Genomic DNA, 26316 nt, shown 5'->3' on the forward strand with positions numbered 1-26316 from the left:
CTAATAGGTGGCCATTTGCTTTAATCACTGAGTAGGTGCCGCTGTGCACTGCAGCAATCAAGCCTCTGAAAATGGGTCCGAAACCAGACACTTTAAGGACAGCTTGCAAGTAGTGATGATCTACCTTATTGGAAGCTTTTGATTAATCTATATTGATCAGGGCTCCACCAAAGCCAGCTTTAGTCCCAGCCCTCTCTACAATGTATCACATAAGGTGAGGTTGTCATGGATAGACCAGCTTGGGATTGCACACGTTTGTGCCTCCCCAACTAGACTACCAATGACAAGCACCAACCTTGACCAAAATCTTAAACTCTGTGTTTAGCAGAGTTATGGGCCGAAAATTCCCTAAAACATCCCCATTGTTGGCATCCTTTCTCAGTAGTGTTACCACACTCCAGTTAACAGCACTAGTAATTCTCCCATTCCGCTGCCAGTTACTGTAGACATCTGCCAAGAGGCAACCAAACAAATCTGGCATGAAAACATAGAATTCGTAGGCCAGACCATCCAGACCAGGTGATTTGCAACTTGTGCAATTGCTCATTGTCTCCCATATTTGGTGGCTATAATCGGCTTTTTGCAGAGTCTTGTGTCCATCACCAAGAACCATGTAGGACATCTAGGTACGAAGTAAAGTCTGCTACTGTCATCGACCCATCACCCTCCCCAACCAGCTGCACAAAGTGCTACTGGAAAGTAGCACACATCTGCTGAGAACCGAGTAGCACATGTCCGTCCTGATCCTCCAAAAACTTGATTGTAGTTTTGTTTCCATGTCGCGTCTCTACCATTCAGGTCCATCAGACAGCTTTAGTTCCTTCGTGTTTTAGCACATGGGCCTTAGCTCTGACAGCGCACCCTTCATGTTTCACTCAAAGAAATGGTGAAACAGCCATTCTCACCACTAACACATCAGTTGTGATGCCTTTACTAATAACTTCTTCTAGTTTGCTAACTAGTTCTCCTTCTGATCTATTTCTTTTTATTGCCAAACCATTGCTAAATGCTATCTATTCTACTCTAATTGCTCTCTTCAGAGCGATCCACCACCGGTTGTTGACGATAGCTCCTGTCAACTGCCTCTTAACTAGTTCTCTAATCTGGTCCCTGTAGTCTTTGCGAGCCGGTACGGACACATTCAACTTACAGTAATCAGGTCCCTGTCTACGGGTCCTATCTAAATCGACTGAACATATCACAAATTTGTGATCTGTGTAGCTGACCAATTGAAATTGTGGACAACCTATGCTACCTTATCCTCTGACCTAACAGATACTCTATCTAAATACGATCTGGATGACCCACTGTGGTTGCTCCATGTCCACACTGGCACATTAGGGAAATCCAGTCAGTACCTGTCAGAAAGTTGGAAAGTCCTGAGTAGGTTTATGAGGCTTTTACACCCCCTTCTACTATGTACTAAACCCACACAGTCCTTCCACGTGTCCAGAATACTATTCCTGTCCCCCACTAGTACTAAAGTGCAAGACATTCCCAAGAATGTTTCTAGATGCCTGAAGAAAGCTGGCCTTCCAGCCCCTGTTGGGGCATAAATCACCACCAATCTATAGGCGCCACCTTTGCTGCTATTCACATCTAGGACCACAACCCTACCACCCAGGTCCAGGAAGGTGGCCCATACTTGGAGAACTAAGGATTTCTAGAGTAACATTGCTACACTGCCACCTGCTCCTGATAGACCACAAGATGAGAATACCTCGTAGTCCTAGAAAATGGATGCTGGAGTGTGTTTTCTGGAGATCCTTTTTTCACTAATGTGAAAATCAAGTGACCTGAGATCATTAAACAAGTGGCCCTGCTTCCAAGCTGATCCCAGGCCACACACATTCACACACCCCATTCTTAGCACAGCCATGCTAGTTGGAGAAAGAAAATGAGGAGGTTATTCACCTTGATTTTCGAGAAGTTCCAGGCCTCTCAACTGGTGAAAATATTTTAAAAGGCCCTTCCAACAGCCTTTTATCAACAGATTTTTTTTTTAATCCCCACACTACTTGAGAATTTTTCTATTATAGTTTTATAAATTAGATGTTTGTCCTTGGGGGTTTCAAGGAAGAAATCTTCAAATTCCTTTCCCTTTGTCTCTATTTTGTTTTTGTTTTGACTTACAAAATCCATCAATTCACTGTTACACTTGTTCACAACAGTGAAATTGATGGATACTTTTCGTCTACAGTCTGATGAATATTTTCGAAGATCTGTAATTGGTTTGTTTCTGTGTTTCTGTGATTTCATACTGTTGTTGACGATGTTGTTTTTGAAGTTGCTAACCTTGTTCTTGTGATTTTTTAATTGTGTTGCAGCTGTGGTTTCAGAATAAGTTTTTGTTGATTTCTTAGAGTTGGGCTCTGTACTCCCCTCCTCTTTCGCTGACCCCCTTTTGTCACTGTGATCCATTGATCGTTCAGCTCTTCTTTCTCCATGTCATTGCAGTTGATGTTGGTTTGGGAGGAAGAGCATTCAGGAGAAACTTGCTTTTCTGTGACAACCAAGGGTAGACTCCTTCTTTGTCTTGGTTTGGGAGTGAGTGTGAACATGGGTGTAGGAGCAGGTGTAGGAGTCTTGAGCACTTGTTTATGATTTTGCACTTGTGGTATTTGTAAGGTTGGCAACAGTGGGACTTTATCTTACCTTGATTCAGATCAGAAAGCCTTTAAGTGATTTACAGATCCACATATGTGGACTCTTGGCCTTCTACCATCCACGAACACTGACAGGTGAGTACCATCCAGCTAGTCGATATGGTCCTGTTTACATTGCAAGGTCAGTTCCACACCTATACCTAACCAGTTTTGCTTCGGTAGCTTCTTGACCTCCAATATTGTGACTTCATCTTCTTCTAAACCTACCAAGATATCCCCCACTAACCAGGTAATGGATATTTCTGGCAGCACATTCAGCACCTTAATTTGGCAAGGCATTGGCTGCAATAGCTGGGAATTAAGAAAAAGTTGTCATTCCTTAAATTGGTTGCGAAATTAAATCTAGCTTCTTCTGCCCCAAATCTCACCTCAATAGTTCCAAACTTCTTTCCTTGGGTGATGTGGATCTTTTGTTCCTGCATGCACCCAAAACATTTTTGTACTTTGCTCACAGGAGCATTTTCCACCTGCTGAGACGTGACTCCGATGCAACGATATGTTACTGTGCATCTTGCAATATTTTCTATCACGTCAGATGGAGGGTTTAGAGCTACCCTTCTCCCATCTCTTTTTACAATTTTTCTTTCCAATTTTAATTCTTCTTCATTTATATGGAAACTTCCCGTATTTCCTACCACAGACACAAAAGATGCAGCGGCGATATTTACGTTTTTATGTTTCATTTCTTTCATATTGTAATTGCTGTTGTTATTGTTATTGTTATTGCTGTCACTGCTGCTGCTGTTGCTGTTGTCAACACCAAAAGTTTTGATGTTGCTTAGAGACAAAACATTTTTCACCTTGGTGATGTCATTAAGTTTAAGCCATTTGTTATTCATAGTCTCAATTCTTTCCTTGTCAATTTTTTCTGACAAGGAGCCCATTCCTTTGTTAAACATTATGATGGCTTCTTTAACATCCATCTTTAAATGATTGCTGGAAATTGCAAAATATTTGCTTTTTGCCAAAAGCAGTTAAAATTCAAAGATTATTGAAGCACACCCACTGCAAAAGAGGGGGTGTTTCTACACAAAAATACTATCTGTGCAATCCAGACAATGTCAGAAATGAAAATGTAATGACAGGGCCTTAGAAGGCCAAAAAGATCACAAACACATTTTCAACTTACGGAGCACCAAATTTCTGTGACATCACAGTATGGTGGCCATGATGATGATGATGATGATGATGATAATAATAATAATAATAATAATAATAATAATAATAATAATAATAATAATAATAATAAGGAATGACTAAATAAATAAATCAAAACAAAACAATCTTCAAAGCAGTGACAGTTTAATTGTTGTATAAGTGACAGTGGGATTTGTTAGTAGTGTAGAAGGCAAGAGAAGCAGGTTGAAACCAGATGAGAGGCATTTTCTGATGGATTTTGTAACTATATGAGCCACAAAGTTGAAAAACTGTATGTACAAAAGCATCACTTACTGAATTTTATTTACTGAATGGCTTTCAGCAAGTAAAAAAATGATGTCTTGATGAAGTTAATGCCATGCAGCAGCCTGTTCTGGGTTGCTTAGATAAAAATGGGTCTTTTGGTAAAGCTGTTATAATGTGTATCAATGTAAACAGATTAACTTTAAGCAAACACACATTCAAGCACTCATATACATATGCACATGCTCAAATATATCCTCCCTCTGCCCACCTCCCTCTCTCTCTCTCTCTCTCTGTCATAGGCATATTTTCACACACACTACTCATCTATGTTTGGTTAATAGATTTTAATGTTCATTTGTGGAGTCTGCAATTTAGCTTCTTGTACTGCATGCATACATTCACATCCACTCAGAAGCAGGGACATATTAACACATATGTCATCACACTTCATCAAAATTCATGCACAAAGATGACTGTACTGAGATTACGACATATACACACCATACATACATACACATACACACTCTCATTCTCTCTCTCTCTCTCTCTCTCTTTCACACACACACACACACACATTCTCACACTTTTTGGGTTTGTTGCTTGCTTACTCCAGATATGCTTTACATTATATACAGAGAGTGGGAGAAAGAGTAGAAGAAAGATAAAGAGAGAGTAAGCGCCAGAAATACAAGATGTTTGGTGGAAGGCAATGAGTAAATGAATGCTACATACATACATACACACACACAGTGACAGACTAAAAACATTATGGAGACAGGAAGAAGAGGAAATGACAAAATAGTTATAGTGAATAAACATATATATATATGCATATGTGAAATTGATAAAAATTGGTGTGTGTGTGTGTGACAGACTAACAGTTTTAAAACAACTGGAAGTTCTTATAAGACAGCCTGCTGTGTGCCAACTGAATCCATAGCTAGCACAAAACTCAGGTCAAACTGAAGGTGACATAGTGATGGAGCAGGGTGGTTGACAGCCAGAAAACTGAAAAGAAAAGCTTGGAAAAACTTGAAAATTGGAGGTAGCAGAAATTTGCATGGGGTTGCTAGAAGAGGAGTTAGTTGCCAGGTTTACATAGCGAAGAGAGAAGTAGAAAGTAAGAGATTTGCCAATGTTCTACAAAGGTATGCTGTGTTCAGAGAGAATTGAGAGATATTGATGTGTATGGATAATGGTTCTGGATTTGTCAGTAAAACATTTCTACTATTTCTTGACCTGATGATCCTTCACCATTTATACTGATCGTAAACCATTAACTTAGGTATTACAATCTGAAATGGGTAAGTATTCCCTAAAAGACATCAGACACCTTGATTATATTTCAAGATATTCATCATATCAAGGGTGCTGAAAATTCTGCAGCAGATACATTATCCCATGTTTATATCAATGCTTTGTATTTTGCTGATACTATTGATTCTGAGAAAATTGTTACAGATCAAAGAGACAATGAAGAGTTATTACAACTTCGTAAATCAGAATCATCTTCTCTAGATTTTTGTCTGTTACTACTGCATTCTATTGTTTGAGGTATATGGTGTGATGTTTCTACTGGATTATTTAAGCCTTAGGTCCTGGAGAATCATAGATGAACCATCTTTTTAGCTCCTCCTAATTTATCTTATTCTGATATTTCAACAACATTGAAATTAATTTAAGTCCATTTTGTATGGCTAAATTTACAGAAGAACATTTGAATATCTTGCCAAAAAGCTAAGGTTCATTGCCACATCAACTACTTCTGGTGCTTGTTTCAAACATATCCACATAGATATTGTGGGTCCTCTACCACCAGTTCAGGATAAAATGTATCTTTTGAAGTGTCTAGACTGTTTTTCTAGATGGCCTGAAGTCATACTGATGGAAAACATTTCATGTCTTTCAGTTACAAAGGTCCTATTGGCCAAATGGATTTTGCGTTTTGGCACATCTATAACAATACAACTGACAGGGGATGTCAATTCAGATTCAATCTTTTTGCTGATTTATCTGTTAGATACACATGAGATTAGTACTACAGCTTACCATCCTATGTCTAATGTGATGATAGAGTGTTTCCATCACCAGCTTAAAGCAGCTTTATGATAGATAGTTAGAAGCCCTGCCAATTATGTTACTTGTTTTACATACTTCTATTAAGGAAGGTCTAGGTTATTCCCCAGCAGAATTACTGTATGGTTTGGCACTTACACTACCTGGTTAAATAGAAGTAGCAACAACTAGTCATCAACTTGATCCTACCAACTATATTCATCAACTGTGGAATTACATGGTGGAGTTATTTCTCTTAATCACAAGACCTCAGTTGATTAAAACTTTTATCCTACCTGACATAAATACCTGGACTCACAACAATGCAGTTAAGCATCCTTTGCATGCAGTTTATTCTGGTCTGTACCATGTACTGAAAGCTAAATCAAAATGTATGGTCTTGGACATTCAGGGGAGACTGTCAGTGTTGATTGACTTAAGCAGGCTTTCATCAAGTCCATTCCCTTACCACACTCTTCCTCTTCTCCCACACCTGCCCACACTGACAGGATAACCAAAAGTTGATGAAGAATCCACTGGCCAGCTTGCATTTATGTTTTTTTAACCAAAAGCCATTTTAATGTTTTCCTTTTTATAGTTCTAAAAAAAAAAAAGAACTGCAGAACTTTACATATCTTATGAATTTATCATTGTTACATAAGCAATCTTTCAGAATTTATTCTGTATTCAATGCATGTTTTTCTTATTCATTTTGCCTTTTTATTGTATTTTTACATAAATTCTCTGTTTAGTATTTCGTTCTTTTCACTTTCATTGTAAAGAACTGGGAGGGGACTACATGTAGTAGGGATTCAAGCCCTAACTGCTAGATACTTGGTCAGGCACCACAAGTGAACCACCACAGTTTCATGTGATTGATCTATAAATTGACCAATTAGCATGAAGCCATGGCATAAATGATTTACTCAGTTGACCTAGAATTTAACCCTTGTCCTCCTATAAAAACCGTTTTGCATATAACTCAGGGTGTGGTTGGCCCACAGGCTGCTGATGTCACAGATCATTTCAGAGATTTGCGTGGATGATTTCCAGAGTTTTTTTTTGGATAGATCACATGATATCACAGAGATAGCTTTCTGTATCTTCAGAACAGTTTTCCTCTCCTCCCATTTGGCAAAAATTAATACTGTTCATTGTAAATAGCCAACACCAACATCAGTATGTCCAGCAATAAATGTCAAGTTAAATGCTTGTGGGTTTGCTTCAGTTATTATGCATACAGCCAACAAAAAAATCATCATTGACCAGCTTAACACAATGCAACAAGCAAACCTTCTGCAACAGTACACTTGCACTAAGTGATTCTGAAAATAAAGAGGCATAGAAATGATAGTGTGAAGGATTACTAAACTTCCCAATGTGAACCCAACAGAGTGACCAGCTATCCTAATAGACAGTTGTATGATAGATAATTTAGGATATGAAGACCTGAAAAGTCCCTGATTAATCAGGAATCACTGCTGAAGTGTTTAAAATATCTGGTGAGGTAGAGTAAAGCCTTCTCACTCACATAGCTAAACATGTGGTACAAGAAGGTTTTGTATTCAATGACTGATGCAGCAGCATTATAGTCAACTATTACAAGGGTGAAGGAGATGCCATAGACAGAAGTAATTACAAAAGTATCAAATTGCTGGACCAAGTCATGAAAGGTACAGAAAGAATTCCAGCCCAATTAATTATGAACAGAATAAGTCAAAATGAGATGCAATTTGGTTTTGTGCTAAAGAGGAATACTACTGATACTCTCTTTCTAGTAAGACAACTATGGTAAAAGTATTTAGCTTAAAGTAAGCCATTGTAGTTGGCTTCCATTGACCTGAAGAAATCTTTTGGCATGGTCCCTCACCCTGTGATCTGATGATCACTGAAGAAGCTAGGGGTAAATAAATGGCTTGTGAGAGCCATACATGCCACATAAAGGGATACTGTCAGTAAGTTGAGAGTTAACAATGGAAAGAACAATGGATTTACTGTGCAGATAGGAGTTCACTAGGGCTCTGATTCCTTGTTCATAGTACACCAGATCATAACTGAGAAATTTAAGACTGGTTGCCCTTGGGGACGACTGATGGCCTTGTTCTTTTAGTGGAATCGGTAGTATAGTTAAAAAAGAAATTCCAGGTGTGGAAGCAAAACCTGGAATAAAAGGGCCCTAAAGTTAGCTTAACAAAGACCAAAGTTCTAATAAGCAAGAAAATGGACAGAACTCTAGTACTTTTAGGAAAATTACCCTGCTCAATATGTAGGATAGGTGTAGGTAGATATTCTATACAGCATACCATATATGTATATATATATATATATATATATATATATATATATATATATATATATATTAACTATAATGGAAACCATCATATTCAAATGTCTTTTAGAAAATTTTGGAAGAGTTCTTTGAAAACTTTAAAAATGAATTTAACATGTTTAAAGCTTTAAAAATACTCAGATTCTAAGCATCTTTAGATTTATTACCTTTATATCAGAATGATAAAGTAGATCATACAATCAGTCTTAGTCATAGTGAAGTTAATCTAAAATCTCTCACATTTATTCAAATTAATTAGTTTTAAACTTATTTAGCTTTTGAAGACTAAACTGCAAAAGAATGAAGAATATGTATTTTATGGTTTTAAGTGTTGATGCAAACAGAAAAGACATCCAAATGTGAGCCCCTCAGAATCACATTTATTTCTCATTTACAAATGTATTGTTTATGTTTGCACTGATATTTCATCTAAAAACCATAAAACATCCCCTTTTAGACGTTTTATAAAAATATTTTGTAGAAGCTTTAGAACTTCGAATAAATTGTTGATAGTTTTATTGGGTGTAGTTTGTGAATGGTTAGGAATATTGACTTGTATAAATACAGCTTGTATACATTTGAGTAATGCTATGATAAGCTGATGTATATATTTATATATATATATATATATATATATATATATATATATATATATATCAAGAAGCTAACATTTAGTAGAATACATATTGTATGTTTATATTGGATAATGTTACTTGTGTTAAATATTGTATTTCTCAGTTGGGTTATGTCAAACAACCTAACTTGATACAGAAAAACTTCAGTAAATTTGTGCCAACATTGGAATTAAGATGGCTAATAGCTGGGCTAACTCTGTTAATAGTAGAAATACCAATTTTGTTCATATCAGAGCCTATGTTTGTTTCTTTCTTTGCCTTTAAATCTGTCAATTATGTTTTGATAACATCTCTGTGATCAGAATTTAGTCCTCTACATTCCATCTAAACTCTTATAGTAACATGAAAATATGGCATCTGACATTGGACTGATAAAGCTCTTCTCTTTTCTTCTTAAAGCATATTAGCTGGAGAATCCCAGATCAGAATAAGATAGCCAGCTTTTCAAGTTGAAAACTAAATTGTTAAATTTCCTTAAATTATCATCAGAGTTTGGCTGAACCCCACCCACTGTATGTAGACTTTCTTTTAGTATTCTATTTGTTTGAATAGAAAAAAAACATTGTTCTTAATGTACAATGGCATTGAAAAATTGGAGGTTACTTGAGAAGAATGCTTTAGTTATGTATTTTTATGCAGATACAGTTTAGTATAGAAGTAGGGGACATTTTTTATGTTGAAAGGGCACATTGAAGTTAACTGCTATCTGACAATACCATATTTCAGAACTAATTTTATACTGCTAACCCTGTTATTGTAAATATATATAAGTTAAAACAATCTCTAACAAAATATTTAAAAAATGGATGAAGTTTTTGATTAAGCACCCTCCCACAGTAACCATTTTTATTAAATTTCTAGAAAATTGTTTGAAGCTATTTTCAATTGTTTTATACACAATTGTAATTACTTTAAACATGAAATCACAAGTGGAGATTAAGAAATATAAACATTTCTAAAATTCACCATTTGCATCAACAAAAATATATTTACATCAACAAAAATATATTTACATCAACAAAAATATATTCCAATATAATGATTTTCTCTCAAATATATATCTTCCTGACTGGTCCCATACCGGTGGCACATAAAAAGCACCATTCAAGCATGGTCGATGCCAGTGCCAGCTGACTAGCTCCTGTGCCGGTGGCATGTAAAAAGCACCATTCAAGCATGGTCATTGCCAGTACCGCCTGACTGGCCCTCATGCTGGTGGCACGTAAAAAGTACCCACTACACTCTTGGAGTTGTTGGCATTAGGAAGGGTATCCAGCTGTAGAAACTTTGCCAGATCAGATCGGAGCTTGGTGCAGCCTTCTGGCTTGCTAGTCCTCAGTCAAACCGTCCAACCCACGCCAGCATTGAAAGTGGACATTAAATGACAATGAAGGTTGCACTTTGCCCTTCAGATGGCCATGGGTTCCTCCTCTCTGGTTTAGCAGATAAACCTGGGCTTTGTGCTAGTCACAGATTTTGGTCGGCCCACAGCAAGTTGTCTCATAGGAACTTCCAGTTGTCCTCTATGAAGCAGGATTCTGCGTTAGCGGAAAATTTATTTCTATAAATTTGGTATGTCTATATCCATGTGATCATGGATATAGACAATGAAGTGTTCACTGAGTCATTGTAAAAAATACTAAAATCCATTCACCCACTCATATCTATTTAACAAGTTGTCTTATTCATACCATGTAGTTAACCTTCATTCATTCTTATTAATTGCTATTTACTTCACTTATCTGTTTACTTAGTCATTACATCAATTCCTAACCATTAAGCTATCTCTATTAAACTACCCATTTTTTTGTCAGTTACTTGAAGCAAAACCTAAATATTTTAAATTTCTTTTTTTCTTTTACCAGTGATTATCTGTTTGTTTTGTTTTATTTATCAGATGAAAGAGACTTTATGAAGAAGAAAGCCCTACAAGAAAAGGTTAATATATATTTTAGTATATATCATATCATAGATATGTTATTGCAAGTTCGCACAACTCTCATTCAACAATTTTGTGTAGTAATTTTCTTCTATTAATAACCTTGTTTATTAAAAACTTCTAATTTTGTCTTAGGTTGGATATGCTTCAGAGGATTTAAATATTTTGTATTAATTCTGCTTGTCATTCTGTTACTTAGCCTGTTCGTAAAGCTTTCACATGATTAGAGAAAAAGAGGGAGAAAGAAAAAAAGGGAAAGAGAAAAAGTGAGAGAGAAGTGTCCATTGACGTGAGGTAGAGGGAATGTAAATGTAACACTTTCAAGTGATTAGTTGAAGGGAAAGAGGGGAGAAAGAATAAGGAGAGAAAAAAGAGGATAAGGTAAAGAGGGAGAGAAAAAGAGTGTCCATGGTGTGTGGTGGGGGGACGTAATATTTATTATGTGGTTAAAAGAGTTAGTTGAAGGCAGTGACATAGAGAAAGAGTTAGAAATATAATTTTAGCATAGAGGTGATGTTCTGATGGTGAGGTTAAAGAAAAGTAGAGAGAGAGGGGGAGAGGGAGATAATGATGGTGGTGGAGGTGCTGGTGGTGCTGGTGGTGTGTGGATAGTGAAAAGTGTATTTTTTAAAATTAAACTCAGATTTTATATCACCTATCACTTAACACATGCACATAAATGCAATTCTGTGAAATATTCATGCTTATTTACATGGCAGATATATGCAATTTAACTAAAGGTTGCAGCCTATGTACGGGATATTTTATTTTTGTTTATGGGGGAAATGGAAAAATGAGAGTGAATATTTATTTTATTTATTTTATAAGTGCTGTGTATTAAGTCTATAAAATTGTTCATAAAATATATAAAGTGCATTAAGTAATCATCGTATTCCAATTTCTTTCACTTTTCAATGATTAGCAGATGAATGACTAACTTTCCATACAGACACAACACAGGCTATGCTTTCAGGCTTTTGGATAAAGTTTTCAGAAATAACCCAATAGGTTTACCATTAATTCTGTGAAATATTCACTGGTCTCTTTTGTAAAAGAAAAGTAAATTATAAAAGAAAAAAGAAACAACTTTACTTAGTGGGTAGTTGATACTCGTTAGTGATATATTAACAATCCATCAGTATTATTTTGTCTACTTCATCAATTAGCATATTTTTATATATATAGAAAAAGAGTTACAAATAATTATTGGTCTGCATAATTTGCATAATTAAAAATAATATAAGCTAATGTAACTAATTACATTGCAGTATATTCTATCATTCCACTCCTTAAGTTGTATAATATAATTTGTTTCTGCAATGTTTCTCTCTTCTGTTTCAAATTGCTGCTTATGATGTCTCAAATCATTTACATTAGAATCTAAACAGTTAATTCAGAATTTCATTCATGGGTTTATTTCGCAAACATTAAATAGTGACAGGACACCTTGCCACATTGGACATTAGTAGAGAAGCCTCTTTAACTAGTTATAAGTGACTAAAGAATTAGTTTATGGAGATAAAAATAGCACAGTGTAAATAATAGAATCAAATAGTCCTTTGTACACAAAGCCTGAAATTTGGCAGAGGGGGATAGTTGATTACATCAGCTCCAGTGCTCAACTGGTACTTATTTTATCAACACTGAAAGGATGAAAGGTGAAGTTGACCTCAGTAGAGTTTGAGCTCAGGACATAAAGATTGTCTGGCATGCTAACAATTCTGCCAGATCACCATCTTATAGCAGAGTCAAATAATGGTTTTAAATTTTGGTACAAGGCCAGCAATTTCAGGGGAGTGACTAAATTGATTACATCAACCCCAGTCCTCAGCTGGTACTTATTTTATTGACTCTGAAAGGATGAAAGACAATGTTGACCTTTATGACATTTGAACTCAGAACATAAAAGACAGACAAAATGCTGCTAAGCATTTTGCCCAGCAGGCTGACATTTCTGCAGCTTACTGCCTTAGCAGAATCAAATAATGATATCTAGCTTGAGGAGACATAATGGCAGGCACCATTCAGGACATGTAAGATACAGGTTCAAATCCTATCGGTGAACTTGTTTTGGTTGCCTTAAATTACTGCTTGTTATGTATGATATAGTTTAAATATTATTGCTTCATCACTATATTTTCATACTCTACTCTTTTATTCCATAGTTACCATTTTCCATTTCTCTTCATAATCTGTTCCATCCTCCTCTTTACACCTTTTCCATTTTATTTTTTCATTTTTTGAAGTTCTCTTCATATATTGTTCCATCCTCCATATTATATCCTGCTCAGTTTTCAATTCACACTTCTCTTTACACCCTACTCTATCCAAAACTTCATACTCAGCTTTACATTTGCTCATTAGCACCATCATATTCTTTATCTTCACACTTTCTTCCTCTCTGTATTATGTTTCTTAATACCAGCTGTACTATTCAATCAACACTTCTTCTTCTTAACTGCCACCCTTCAATCTTCTTAAATCCCTAGTTGGCAACTGGAGCAGGAGGCTGTCCTCTCAACCAATACACTGTTCTTGTGATGATGTTATTGCATGCTTTCTGATCCCTGGTATTGGCCTTAGCATGCTAGAGATCAAGGTGCTGTGACTTCAGGCCATCCTCAATTTGTTGTACCCATGTCTTCTTTGGTACACTGCACTGAATTCTTCAGTGTGTGGGTCACAGCTGCTACAGAAGTTGGTATGGTAATCTGCCAGTGCTCATCCTGCATATGTGCAAACCAGTGTAGCTTGTGCTACTGGACTTGGGTCTTCAGTGGCTGGCTGCTGCTGGCATTGTTCAATACCTTGTGCCCAACCTCTAGTAATCCTTTTAAAATGGCTTTCACACTTCTCAATCCCATCTATTTTCATAAGTACTTCACAGACAACATTTTTCTTTGTGTCTTTTAGTTATAGTTCCTTATTTTAACACGTTTGAATTAACTCCTCACTGCCTTAATATAAAACTTATTTGCTTAATGTTTAAGCTTTGTGATAATGATAATAATGATGAGCAGAATGAAAAGAATTGAGAGGATTTATCAACCTCTTTTTACTATTTTTATTTGCTCCAGATTTTTTTCTTGTATGAGAAAAATAATTAAAATTTAGAAAATCATGGCAGTAAAAAAAAAAACTATCATCATTAATTATCTTTTGCAAGTCTACCTTACTGTATTTAATCGTAAGCAACTCACCCACCCCTGCCCAGTCAGACAGAGTTTGTTGCTGCTATCAACTCACATTACTTTAATTTTTCAGTTCAATGACCTTTAATATTGTTATGAGCCAAGACAAACTACTAACATATGATGGCAAAATAGGAATGAACAGCTCAGCTCCTTATTCTCAGAAGTTGTTTATTTATTTATTTTTAAATACTCTCTGCTGAATAATACTAATAGGAAATTAAATATATATTACTTGGCAAAGAAGAAAAAAGCTGAAATAAAATAAAAACAAAATGAGTATTTTTTAAAAAATTAATAGAATTACTTTTCTTAAATAGTAATTTTAATTGTAAAGGAATTGGTGAATGGATGAAATGAGAAATTTGAGAAGTTATCCCCAACATATTTTATTACTTAGCCTTAAATAGAAGAGGTTATGGTTATGACATCTTTAGTTCCACTTTGATTTGGGCTAATGAATAATTGGGTGAAGTTAATGTAATTATAGAAGAAAGATCCCAAATCTGAGGTAACTAAAAATGGCCTATGTCAGCAACAATTATTCCATAGGAAAGTTCTTAAAAAAATTTGCTACGAAACTAACATTTCATGCTTTTCTTGCTCTTCATCTGAGAGTGTGTATGTGTATGATATTGTTGTTTTGACTGTAAGCTTTTGAGTGGTGAAAAGGTTAAAATGAAGGATAAATGTGGGAAGTGATGGGATAGGACCACAAGTTTGTGTGGTTAATATTCGATTTGAACTTTAGTTACTGTTTGTAGGAAATACATGGAAAAGAAAGGAGTTCTAAAGAGAGCAGTGATTTTATGGAAGAAGTATCAAACTTTCTGTTTAGTTTGGGTTCTTGAGTGTTGAGACACAAAAGTGGGCTGATTGGGAAAATATTGGATACATTTGCAGTATTCTCATGAAGCAAATATAGTGTCGGTTTTTGAGGAGCAAATACTAATGTAGCAGTTAGAATGATAGGTCACAGATCAATAGAGGACCTGTTATTACGTTATTGATGAGTGAAAACAGTTATTTTTGTGTGTGTGTGTGTGCGTGTGCACATGCATGCATGTGTGTGTGCACGCATACGTGCATGCATGTGTTTCAGGTATGCTATCTGTACACTTTATGTAAATTTAAGAACTGTTCAAGACTAGAGGGGTTTTTTTTATTCTGAAGAAAAAATTCATCTTCTTTTCTGTTGTGTGAAGAATATGAGATTGTATACAAGGCTTTTGCAAATTGCAGTCATCATGTGTGAAGAATCTGCAATGATATTAGGAGCATATAGTGAATGTGATGTGATGTTTTGATAAAAACCATTGGAACCATTGTTCAGGAAAATATATAAAAAGAGAGCAGGGAGGTTAAGAGAGTGAGGGTAGATATATGTGTATAAAGATATATGTGATTGTGCTGGGATAAGAAGTAGAAAGTCTTGTTGTTACAAGTAGCTTTCAGTGAGAATTGAGTTCATTATAATAATGCTAGAAAAGGTAATGGAATACATTATCACCTTAAAGCAGTGGTTCCCAAAGTGAGTGGTATTGCCCTCATGGAGGTGATGGAAAGTTCCAAGGGGGTGTTGAAAAAAGTGGGGCAATAATGGGGCAGCGATTCATGTAGAAAGTGGGGTGATAATGGGCTAACAATTCATGTAAAAACAACAAAATAAGGATTCATTAGGTTAAGTTTTATTTGTGAAATACAGTTGCTTTGAATTTGTTTTGGAAAGAAGTTTATGTTTGTGATGGTTAGTTGGGGTGGGGGTGCTAAGAATGTGACCTGAGTGCCAAGAAGGGGCAACCCCCAAAAGTTTGAGAACCACTGCCTTAAAGTAATTGTTAATACCTATTAAGATTACTATCACAAAGAATATATCTCTGAATCGTTTCAGTGCTAATTTTTAATTGACTCTGTTACTTTATTCTAGAGTATCTTCATAGAAAATGTTGACATGTTGTGCAACTAAACGTATTCTTGAATTACAGTAGAGAATGAAATTTTTTCTATCCTTTAAAGCTTAGTGACCAAGTTGTCAGAGTGTTGTGAACTATGGCATCTTTAGGCTTGATAGATGTTTTAAGGATAATTATTATAAAAACTACTGTGAAGAGTTAAATTAGAATGTGTTTGTGAGGTTTTCAAAACCATATCCTTCCACAGAAACAACACTAAATATTCACAGCTCTGATTGTCCTGTGTTGGTTGGTTCACTTCATTTTGCTGTTAGTAATTATAAGATAACAATATATTATTTTTCTTGAGTAAGGTAGTGAGCTAGTAGGATCATTACTGCACTGGAAAAAGTGCTTAGTGACATTTCTTCAAACTTTACGTTCAGAGTTCAAATGTTGCTGGGGTCAACTTTGTTCTTCATCCTTTTGGGGTCGATAAAATAAATACCAATTGAATACTGGGGATTGGTGTAATTGACTTACCCACACCCTAAAAATTGCTGGCCTTGTGCCAAAATTTGAAACTATTATTTTTCTTGATTTAATATGCTCAAATCAATTATTTTCAATTTTAAAACATATGAAATCAATTATCTGGATGAATAGTTAGAAAATGGACACATTTTTAACTAACATAATTACTACTACCTAAATGGAAGAATTCAACTTAATGTATCTATTTGTTTGTTTTGTTATTGTTACTTCATTATTATAATAAATGGAAAACAATTCTCTTGCTACAATTAATCTAACTGAAAATTCTCACCACTGTATTGTATAGTTAGCATTATGAAGACTATATGGTTGAAAAACATTTCCATAATCTACAAAAATACCTATGCTTTCATGTGAAAATGTACTGAACAAGTAAAGTTTGTAGATGATAGAAATTGAAAAATATAGTATATATTTATACTATATACAGTATATAATCCAATGAAAGAGTCCCTGTGCAGTCGTTTGACATACTAGAAATAGCAGTGAAATCTCTCAAGTTACACCCTAAAGTCTTGTGAATGGAAAAGAAGCATCCATCCCACATACTTCTAAAAAGACATGATTATTGTGGCTGAAATGCCTTTGATTAAGGGCCTGCTCAGTAAGGTTGAGCTGGAACTACAGAACTACAACAACTCAGCAGCATGACTGAAAAGTATTCCGCTCATCAACAGCTTGTGCCTTGTTAGAACACATTATGCGGATCTTTTCCCTTTGAATGGCACATCGAGAAATTAATTTTTTGTAACTAAACACTTTCAAATTTGGACACTGGTAGAATGTGTCATATAAAACATCTTTTACTCTTAGTGCTGTTGAGAAAAGTTTATATTTTCAAAGTTATTTCATGTTAAAGTTGTCGTATTCAAAGGGTAAAGATCCCATTATGCAATTTATGATATTTATTAATGATGTTTATTTATTTAAAAATGTATCATAAATAAAAAATGACAGTTAAATAGAAAACATTATAATTAAAACTCTCACATCTGCCTGCGGACTGTTCATGATTTATGATTTGTTTGTTAAGGAGTATAGTAAATTAAAGTGACTCTTGGATGTTCTGGATGTTTATTTTATGAACTCATAACCATAGTTGCATTTAAACTCAACACAAGGTAAAAAGCAATAAACTTAGTTTGGGGCACTTATACCTTTCAGTATTTAATTCCAGCCCATTACATTCTGAGTTCAAATTCTGCCAAGGCCAACTTTACCTTGTATTCTTGCAGTGTCACTATAATAAAGTACTAGTCAAGTACTGGGGTTAATTAATTTAATTGACTGATACTGGTGTTTTCCAGGCTTTTCCAAGCAGGAGACTCTAGCTGAGAATCTTGAATAAATTTTTCTAGTGCTATTTGTGTTTTAAGGGTGAGCAGCAAATGAAAGTATTATTAACTTTAAAAGGTACAATGATGGAGCAACTACTACAAAAATCATATAATTAAGTGGGTATGTGAATATGAAGATTATTCTCTTAATTATCCTGATGGCTCTTTCTAGCCTATATCTAAACATGTAAATGTTTAAAAGATCCATTTTACTTTATTTGAAACTAACTGAATTACCCAACATTGCCCAGGTTACTGTTGTTCTTAATCAGATTAATAAACAATAAATATGAAGATATATCTTTTTTCTCATAATTATTTCAAAATATCCAATTTGTAATGATAACAGAATTTAGAAATGAAAATCTGTCAATCTTGAAGCACATCAGGGTAAACAATATTCATTGTGTAATTTTTTATTGGTATCCAAATGAATAAATTGTTGCTGCTTCCAAATCATGAGCAACCAATATAGAGTTGGCTGTGAGAAAAGCATGTAGTAGAGAGATGAAGTCTAACTACCTTGAGGGATTGTCCCTGAGATTTGTTAATTGAAATACCAAGACTTAGTTTGACGGGAAACTGAAGCCTCTTAAATTAAAATGGAACATGTCGGTATGAGAGGAAATTTTGTAATAAAGACATTTTCTTTTTTGTGACTACCTGTTATGACTGTTGCCTGTAGGACAAGGGGCTTCATGGAAGTAACAATTAAGCAAGTTTCATTACACAGGTGAGGTGGGTCAAGATTCCTAAGCAACATAATGAAAACATCTAGCTTTAATGTTATACGGTGGCATCCCAGTAGGTTTAAGTGTGTTCAGAAATTCAACGGGATATTGAACAGCCTGATCTTGATTGATTGTGAATCGATGGAAAAGTCATTTTTGATGTACCTGTTAACTTTTGAAGTTCATGACTGAGTTTATCAACCATTTCATTAGTTGGAGCCAGTATAGCTCTTTCACATAGCCTGTTTACATCAGTGTGATTGATAATAGCACATACAGTAATATACACATATGCTCTCACACACACTGATATACATATACTAACACAGACATAGATTTATGTAATGAATGCACAAACACACACACAGTCACAGACACATACACACTCATATACAAAATGTGCCACTGTGGTAGTGGTGGCAGTATAAAATGTCCTTTACTACATGGTATGTGACAAATGCACAAACACACACACACTCACAGATACATATACACTCATATACAAAATGTGTCGTTAAGGTAGTATAAAATGTCCTTTACTATGTCATATGTAACAAATGTGTAAACACACACACACACTGACAGACACATGCACATTCATATACAAAATGTGTCATTATCATTGTTGTGATATAAAATGTCCTTTACTATGTTGTACGAAATGAATGTGCAAACACTCACACACTGACAGACATACACATTCATAGACAAAATGTGTCATCATTGTGGTATAAAACGTCCTTTACCATGTTGTACATAAAGAACACACAAACACACACACACACTGACAGACACATACACACTCATATACAAAATGTGACATCATCGTCATTGTCATATCAAATGTCCTTTACTATAGTTGACAATAGAAAGATTATTTTCAAGAAAATGTTATATTATTTTAATCCAAATGAAAACAAAAAATTACATGTTGACACTCGTGGGTTGTAATACTATTACCTTGTAAAATTTTATTTTATTTGATGGAGCTGTTTGAGAATACATAGGGAGCAGACAAGCAGACAGACAGAGTGACAAAGAAGTTTTGGTGTTAGGAAGGGCATCCAGCTGTAGAAACCTTACCAGATCAAATTGGAATCTGGTGAAGTCTTCTGGCTTGCCAGTCCTCAGACAAACCGTCCAACCCATGCCAGCATGGAAAGCGGATGTTAAATGATGATGATGATGATGATAGAGGGCCTTATTTTACCTTGGTCCCACACTCATGTCAAGACAAATCTTAAGTCTCCATCAAGCCTTCATCTTCATCAAGCCTTAAGTCTCCATCAAGCCTAAAAATAATCTTATTTTATACCAAAATAAAATGATTTTGCAAGAGGTGTCAACCACCTCAATGTAATATAATTTCAAATGTACATTGTACAGTTTCCTCCAACAATATGAACCTCCTATTGCTCAAGATAATCAAGGTTATTTTAGGAGAACAGTTATACGGAAAACTTATTCAATGAATATTCGTAGCCACTTCAACATCTCTTAGAGAGTTTTTAGAACTAACATTTTTGCTTATTTAATGAAGTTACATGAAATGTATGAATTACTAACAAGGTGACACATTTGTTGGGTTACTACATTGTGCAACTACACACATGTTAAAGCCATGAATTTCAAGAGCTATTTCTGAAATTTTTCTGTATACATCTATCTGGAACAGTGATTCTCAACTCAGGTCCATATGACTTTTTGGGTGGGGGTCCATAGAAGATTTTGCTGTTAAAGTTTATGGGCAACAAATTGCTTATACTTCTACAATGCACAAAACATTAGAAAAAGTTTTTAATACACTTCTTAATTATATTTAATTAGAAAATATAAAAGGATCATTTTTTTTTTTTAGCATGGGGGTCCAGTAGAGTAAAATAGGAATCAAAAGGGTTCATAGGGAGAAAATGGTTGAGAATCACTGATCTAGAATGTTTATTCATATTCATTCCTTCATTTCATTATTTGGGTTATTGATAAAGTGTATGTTTAATTGAGGAGAAGAAGAGAGTTTTGGTGGGAAATGGAACAAGGATTTGAATTAATTTGTAACAGAATTTACTGCCACCAGTCATTGTTTGTGTTACCAGCCTCTAAGTGGTGCTATTGTTTTTTTGTTTCTTTAACTCCAGCTCTGATCAAGTAGACCTGTAATCAAAGACCTTTTGGCCATGACAGATCTGATCAGTTTGGCTCACAGATTTTTTGATTAATGTTTTTTAACTAAACAGTTTGAAATTTCATATACTGGTGGAAAGTCTCATGCAGAACACAGTTCACTTTAAACGTTTTTAACAAAATTTGATATTTTAGAAGTTATTTCATATTAAAGTTGTCATATTTGGGTAATTTCAACCAATCAACGATGTGTATTCAGTTGAAGAAAGCTACTGCTCTTTGTGATAGTAATTGAAAAGAAGCAACTTCTGGGTCATTTCTACTAAATATCACTACTCTGTTCTATTTTATTTATTGTTCATTGCCTGTGTTGCATATTACACGCTTTTTTCTTTCTTTTTTTTTTTTGGTTCTCTTGTCTGAGTAACCACTAAACATTGAAGAATCAACACCAAGAAGGAAGAAATATTATTTACATATATTTATTTGTTTGCCCAACATCAGTGTTTTATCCACACATAAAGTGCACCAGTGTTTAAAAGACCTATAGAGCTATGAGTCCACAGCTAGCTTTTTGTTGTTGATATATATGTAGTTTCAAAATGCCTTATTTTACAACTATGAGATGTATTGTTATTGTCATGATTTTATCTTACTATAGTCAACAACAAACACATTTCGTCAATATAAAAGTCTTTATTAGATAAAAAATAACATTGTCAAAACATGAAGGTAAAACAAAACAAATAGCAACTTATACACTGGAAAATACAGTAATTGTAGTGACAGTGACAAGTTCGCTCGCTGGTTGCTAGTTAATAGTGTAGAAGGGAGGGAAAGAGTAAGGAATGCACGGTGCTGACAAGAAAAGAAGAAAGGATAAAGGTGGCATCATCTTTGCTCGATATATGAATAGAACAGTGTGGTGACATTTAGTAGAGGTGACCCGGAAGTTGTTCCTCTTCAATTACTTTCACAAACAGCAGTAGCTTTCTTCAACCGAATACATGTCATTGATTGGTTGAAATTACCCAAATACAACAACTTTAACATGAAATAACTTCTAAAATACCAAATTCTGTCAAAAATGTTCAAAGTAAACTGTGTTCTGCATGAGACATTCCACCAGTATACGAAGTTTCAAACTGTTTAATTAAAAAAAATTAATTAAAAAATCTGTGAGCCAAACTGAACAGATCCGCCATGATTATCTCCCCCTCCTCATCCTCATCATCATCAAATGTTCGCCTTCTAAGCTGGCATGAATTGGGTGGTTTGACAGGTGCCAGCTTGTCAGAAAACTGTATCAAGCTTTACTGTCTGCTTTGGCATTATTTCTATAGCTAGATGTCATTCCTAATGCTAACCACTTTACTGAGCATATTGGGTGTTTTTTATTTGGCTCCAGCTGCAGTGAGGTCTCCAAGTAACTTGCAAGACAAGAGCCCTCAACTGAGAAGAGGAGTAGAATTGAGGGAGTTGGCTCTGTGGCAGCTGATGAGAGATTAGAATATGAATAGCAGGACAGAAATAGGAGATATATGGCAACCTTAGTTAGTTGGAGGGAGGGAGAGAGAGAGAGAGAGAGAGAGAGAGAGAGGAAAGATAGGGAGAGAGAGAGAGGAAAGAGAGAGAGAGAGAGAAGTAGACAAAGACAGGTATGGGGATGGAGAGAGGGGAAAGGGAGGAAGTGAAAAAGAGAGAGGGATGGAGAGGAAGAGAGGGAGAGAGTGAAAGAAGATGGTGGAGATGTGACAGGATGGTACATTTTTTTCTTTTATTAAAATGATAGAAAATGATATGCAGCTGATTTTACCACTTTTTGTAATTGAGAGAATGACTACAAGCTTACAACTATAGTGTCATTGTAAATAGTTAGCAGATGAGGTGTACAGAAGCTTATTTTAGATATCCCTGTGTCAAATGATTAGATTACTTCTTCTTTGAATAAGAATGGCAGTCTGTTGCAATCTTTTACCAACAGGAGGTCTGTCTGCAGCAGTGTCCTGCAATTCTATACGTCAACTATTTGTATATTAGTGAAATGAGTTGTTGTGAATTAAGAACCTCTCTCAAGAAGACAAATACACTGTCTCATTAATAAATATGTATCAATGTAACACCATAATGCATTCAGTGGATAGTGTAACTTCATAAGGACAATCTCATCAACGTTCAGGTAGATTGCTTCAAAAAAAAAAAAATGAAAAAAGAAAAAGAAAAGAAAAATTATCAAAACAATGCACCCACTACACTCTCTGAGTGGTTGGCATTAGGAAGGGCATCCAGCTGTAAAAACTCTGCCAAATCAGATTGGAGCCTGATGTAGCCATCTGGTTTCACCAGTCCTCAGTCAAATCGTCCAACCCATGCTAGCATGGAAAGCGGACGTTAAACGATGATGATGATGATGATGAAATATAATTGCTTTCTTTACATCAATACTTCAATTTTTTTTCTTTTTGTTTATAGGTACAAACATATTTTAATCGTGCAGAGGAGTTGAAGCAAACTTTAAAACCCAAATCATCACCTAATCAGAAGACCCTCCAACGAAGTACCAGTTGCAGCGCTGCTGAGACCTCGTCACTAAAACCACTTGATGAACTAAGTAAAGAGCAAAAATATTTTTAAGCAGTTTTGTAATTTGTTTGTTTATTGAAAAAATTTGCAATTTTCAAGATTAATATGAAATATAATCTTTTGGATGAGTGGTTTAAGCCCAACTCTTTAGAAGATAATTAATAATTTTGATTGGGTATTTAAAGCGACTGTTACATTGATGTAGATATGAGAACAAGTGTGATGAATGAATGAATGAATGAAGTATTATCTTGAGCTGATTATCAACAATAGATGAGGTGAGATGGTTGTTAAAGTTGGTTTTGAAATTGATCTTCACAGATGGCACGGAAGATTTATCCATCTGATGAATCAATAATGTTGATTTTGTTGTTGATATTGTGATTAAGTAATCAAATAAATATACAGTAAATTCACCACATTAAAGTAACTGATTTAAGAATTGGAATAAGCAGCAAAAGAGGAGACACATGGGATAGAGAGTTATTGAAGAGGTCACAAGATGTGTGATGAAAGAACTTTGACAAAGAAACTAAAATAATAATATTAAAGCTGAAGTGAAGACTGAATATATAATGTGTGTGGTTAATTGGCAAAATATGACCATCCCCAAGTATAATAATAACTGTTTTAACACACAATGTCACATCAGTCTTGCAAAACATACATAAACAATTTCAGAATCGTTTCATCAGAATTTTTGCTGTCAACACACCATGTTTATTTTTTGGTTCATTCTCTTAAAATTTACAAAAGCTTTTGTAGGGCTATCAAATATATTACTAGAGAATAATCTTGATCATAATTTTGTTGAATCAGGGCTGACTTGTAACTATTTATTTCTGCTTGGTTATTTTTGTATTACTAATATTGAGGTTATAGAAATTTATGCGATCATTGAACTTTGGTATATCACTGTACTGGACTTTCAACTGTTGCTATAGATATATGAATTGTATACTGAAATAATTCAACAACTTGCCTTTGTAATTCTTTCATTAACTTACTTTTGCTTTTGTAATTTATTGTTTCATTAAATGGGCTGTGAGTCAGCTTTGATACCTATGCTGTAATTGGTAGACTGGTTTTATTGATTCCATTTATAAGTACAACTCTAGTGTTATTAGTAATGATGATTTATTTGGCCATCATTTTAAATTAAGTACTGGTCGAGTACTGAGGGTGGTTTATTTGATTGATACTAGTGTCTTTCAGCTTCAAGCAAAAGACTACAACTGAGAATCCCGAATCAGTCATCTCAGTGCTGATTTCACTCTAAGGGCAGCTGAGAATCCCACCAGTCACTACTCCAGCAAGGAGCAACAATTTTAGATATTATTAGATTTGAAAGACTTATTGATGAAACAATGCCACGCTGATCTTATAAGGAGATACATACTGTGTCTGCCTTTGTGCCTGACACAAGTTGGCAAAAAAAGATATAGAAGGTTTTAAAAATAGTATGGAGTCTGTTGAGGGCAGATTTGGCCACAACATAGAGGAGATCAACTGACCAAGTAAAACCATTCTCATTAGCTCATCCAACCGTATTTATGGTAGTAATAGTAATTATTAAATAAATTCTACTACTACTACTACTACTACTACTCTCTCTCTCTCTCTCTCTCTCTCTCTCTCTCTCTCTCTCTCTCTCTCTCTCTATCTCTCTCAAATTACATAACCAACACTTTTTCTTTTTCAGTGATCCTTTGCACCAATGACAAAGACCTTTTAAATTCAATACAGCAACTTAAACTAGCTGACAATGAGGTGAGTTCCTTGTTTGATTGCATCATATGTTAAGTATTAATTACATTTCGTCCTAATCATATATGACATCCCATCTTGACAATATATTATGTCATATCGATTGTGATACAATATAGTTCTCAGCAATAAAATCTGCTCCTCAGTTTCTGTTCCCACATTGAACCACTTCATTTTATTTATAAATAATCTTGGATAAGGCATGAACTCTATAACATCTTTTTGTCTTCTGTCCAAAACATCTCAGATTTAAGACAGTTATATATTGCATCATACCATAGTTACATATATTTTATAGTTGCTTAGTTACATATAACATTTTATATAGTTGTTATATATAATAATTTAATATTTTAGATCATCCATTCATCTTCTTCTACCTCCTCTTCATCACCATTTCTCATTTGGCATACATAGCAACAAAAAACCAAAAAACAACCAGTTCTATCATTGTGTGTTATTATTTTATATATAGTTTGGTTGATTAAGTGGAAGTTTATAATGTACTGATGCAGTAATTCTCATAGGAAGAGTGCCCCTTACTCTACCTAGAGGGCCACAGAGGATAAATTGCCATGTTTAATAAAATTAGGGTGAATTTAAACTTTTAAAATTTGTCCAATACATTGACAAAGAAAGAAGAATTAAACGGAGGTGTTGTTATTCTGGAAGCTAGCAGGTAGGAGCAATTAAAAAAATTAAAATCTTAAAGAAATTCTTTTAAAATCCTAATTTTCATAGTTTTGTATATGTTGGAGTATATCATCTGTTGTGTGCATTTTATAAGACATTGGAGGAACTTGAGGGAGATTTAGCTGTTATTTTTGGCATGTTGAATGACCTCATTGAAGCCTTCCTCCTTTGTGTTGTTTGATGATTGTTGTTTAGTATGCATCCACAAACATTAAAAAAAAGAGGCAAATTTAAAAACTTCCACAACATTGATGCTGAGTGTGTTCTGAAAGTTGAGAGGGGTATAATTGGAAAATTGAAATTTTGAACAAAATATTTTCAGAATTGTAACTTCTCCATTTTAAAATGTGATTTCCTGGACCCCTACCCTGCCTAATTTTTTTCAAATACATGCTAAAAGCAAAAGAGTTGGAGAGGA

At 34.8% G+C, this 26316-nt stretch overlaps 1 protein-coding gene across 10 annotated transcripts in view; it reads left to right on the forward strand.

Annotated features, from left to right (window-relative positions):
- Nucleotides 1–26316, forward strand: part of LOC106869961 (serine/threonine-protein kinase ULK3) — a 195009-nt gene that overhangs the window by 80337 nt on the left and 88356 nt on the right. For all 10 annotated transcript variants that reach the window (XR_001409483.2, XR_008265613.1, XM_014916122.2 and 7 more), the window contains 3 exons: nucleotides 10987–11027; nucleotides 23328–23466; nucleotides 25141–25208. Coding sequence is in view for 8 of the 10 variants with exons in the window: in XM_014916122.2 (XP_014771608.1) it covers nucleotides 10987–11027; nucleotides 23328–23466; nucleotides 25141–25208 (248 nt within the window). In the remaining 2 variants the exon portion in view is untranslated. The remainder of the gene's footprint in view (nucleotides 1–10986; nucleotides 11028–23327; nucleotides 23467–25140; nucleotides 25209–26316) is intronic.

The sequence above is a fragment of the Octopus bimaculoides genome, chromosome 15 (genome assembly GCF_001194135.2).
Source record: "Octopus bimaculoides isolate UCB-OBI-ISO-001 chromosome 15, ASM119413v2, whole genome shotgun sequence".
Classification (NCBI taxonomy): Eukaryota; Metazoa; Mollusca; class Cephalopoda; order Octopoda; family Octopodidae; genus Octopus; species Octopus bimaculoides.